The sequence below is a fragment of the Pistacia vera genome, unplaced genomic scaffold (assembly GCF_008641045.1).
Source record: "Pistacia vera cultivar Batoury unplaced genomic scaffold, PisVer_v2 Contig344, whole genome shotgun sequence".
NCBI classification, from domain to species: Eukaryota; Viridiplantae; Streptophyta; class Magnoliopsida; order Sapindales; family Anacardiaceae; genus Pistacia; species Pistacia vera.
The window spans coordinates 2,186,700-2,188,679 of NW_022196162.1; the positions used below are offsets into that span (position 1 = coordinate 2,186,700).

At 41.7% G+C, this 1,980-nt stretch overlaps 1 protein-coding gene across 1 annotated transcript; it reads left to right on the plus strand.

Annotated features, from left to right (window-relative positions):
- Positions 1 to 1,276: 1,276 nt before the first annotated feature.
- Positions 1,277 to 1,671, plus strand: LOC116138841 (secreted RxLR effector protein 161-like). Its single transcript, XM_031424499.1, has 2 exons — positions 1,277 to 1,500; positions 1,578 to 1,671. The coding sequence occupies exons 1-2, from the start codon at positions 1,277 to 1,279 to the stop codon at positions 1,669 to 1,671; spliced, it is 318 nt and encodes a 105-aa protein (XP_031280359.1).
- Positions 1,672 to 1,980: the final 309 nt, after the last annotated feature.

A 1,980-nucleotide genomic window follows, 5' to 3' on the forward strand; every position in this document is an offset into this window, starting at 1 on the left:
TATGATGGTTGGAAAGAACCTCCCTAAAGTGTTCTGGGCAGAAGTTGTTAATATAGCAGTTTTCCTACTGAATAGGCTGCCCACCAGGGTAGTCAAACATCAAACACCAATTGAGGCATGGAGTGGAGTCAAGCCAACAGTAGGGAACCTGAAAGAATTTGGAAGCATAGCCTATGTGATGATCCTAGCTAGCAAAAGGTCCAAACTGGATGACAAGACAGAAATTGGGATATTTATAGGCTACAGCAGCAACTCTAAAGCTTATAGAGTTTATGTTCCTGAGTCCAAGAGGATTGTAATCACAAGGGACATAAAGGTTGATGAATGTGGAGTCTGGAACTGGGAAGAAAAAAGGGTTGATGTGCAAGCTGAATCATGTCAAGAAGAGAGAAATGAGGTTCTGATTCAAGAGGCAGATTCTGATGAGGAAGAAAAACATTCTGTTAGAGGAATTAGAACTCTGGCTGATGTGTATGAAAGGTGCAATGTGGCAGTGGTGGAACAAAGATGCTATTTTGATGTTGCAAAATCTGAATTATGGAGGGCTGCAATGCAGGAAGAACTGAGCATGATTGACAAAAATCAAACCTGGAAATTAGTACCAAGACCTGAAAAAAGGAAATTTATTTAGGTGAAATGGATTTTCAAACTGAAAATCAACCTTGATGGCTCAATCTACAAGCACAAAGCAAGGCTGGTGGTGAAGGGTTTTGCACAGCAACCAGGCATTGATTTTTCAGAAACTTTTGCCCCGGTTGCTAGGCAAGACACAATCAGGCTGCTATTGGCACTTGCAGCTCAGTTCAACTGGAAAATTTTCCAGTTGGATGTCAAGTCAACATTCCTAAATGGATGGATTTTAGAGGAGCTGTATGTAGAGTAACCCGAAGGCTAAAAGGTTGAAGGAAAGGAGGACTATGTGTACCTACTAAGGAAGGCCTTGTATGGCTTGAAGCAGGCCCCTAAAACCTGGTACAGCTGAATAAATGACCATTTATGTAGCCTTAGATACACTAGAAGTCCTAATGAACACACTCTTTACATTAGGAAAACTGAGAAGGGAGTGGCTGTGGTTTCTCTATATGTTGATGACTTGTTGGTGATAGGGAGTAATCCTAATGAATTGGACCAGTTTAAGTTGGATATGCAAGCTGAATTTGAAATGACAGATTTGGGATTGATGAAGTACTTCCTTGGCATGGAGATAAATTAGGCAGTTGGTGAGATTTTTGTATGTCAACAAAGTTATGCAACCGAGATTCTCTTGAGGTTTGGAATGGAGAATTGCAAACCAGTGAATACTCCACTGGTTCCCAACCTAAAATTAAGCAAAACAGATGGTGTAGAGACGGTAGATGAAGGGAAATACAGAAGCTTAGTGGGAAGTTTGCTATATTACATAGCCACCAGACCTGATCTAATGTTCACTGCAAGCTACCTCTCAAGGTTTATGAGCAATCCAAGTGAATTGCACCTTAAAGCTGCCAAACGTGTGCTGAGGTATGTGAAAGGAACCAGCATGTTAGGCATCTAGTTTAGGAAATATGAAAGTTTGAGGTTGCTGGGTACTTTAACAGTGGTTTGGGTGGATCCCTGGATGATGCTAGGAGCACCTCTGGTTATGTGTTCTATCTGAATAAGGGTGCAATCAGTTGGCTGTCAAGGAAGTAGGAAACTGTGGCACAGTCTACTGCTGAAGCTAAATACGTCTCTGCCGCAGCAGCTGTGAACTAGGCTGTGTGGCTTAGGAAGATGGTAAATGATTTGCATCAAGTGCAAGGTGGTCCTACTTTGATTTTATGTGATAACTAGTCGGCTGTTGCAATGGCAAAGAATCTTATACTCCACGGTAGAACTAAGCATATTAAGATTAAGTATCATGCTGTTAGGGAAGCTGAACAGTGTGGAGAAGTTAATTTAGTGCACTGCAGAGGGGAAGATCAAGTCGCTGACATTATGACAAAGGCATTGTGCAAATCC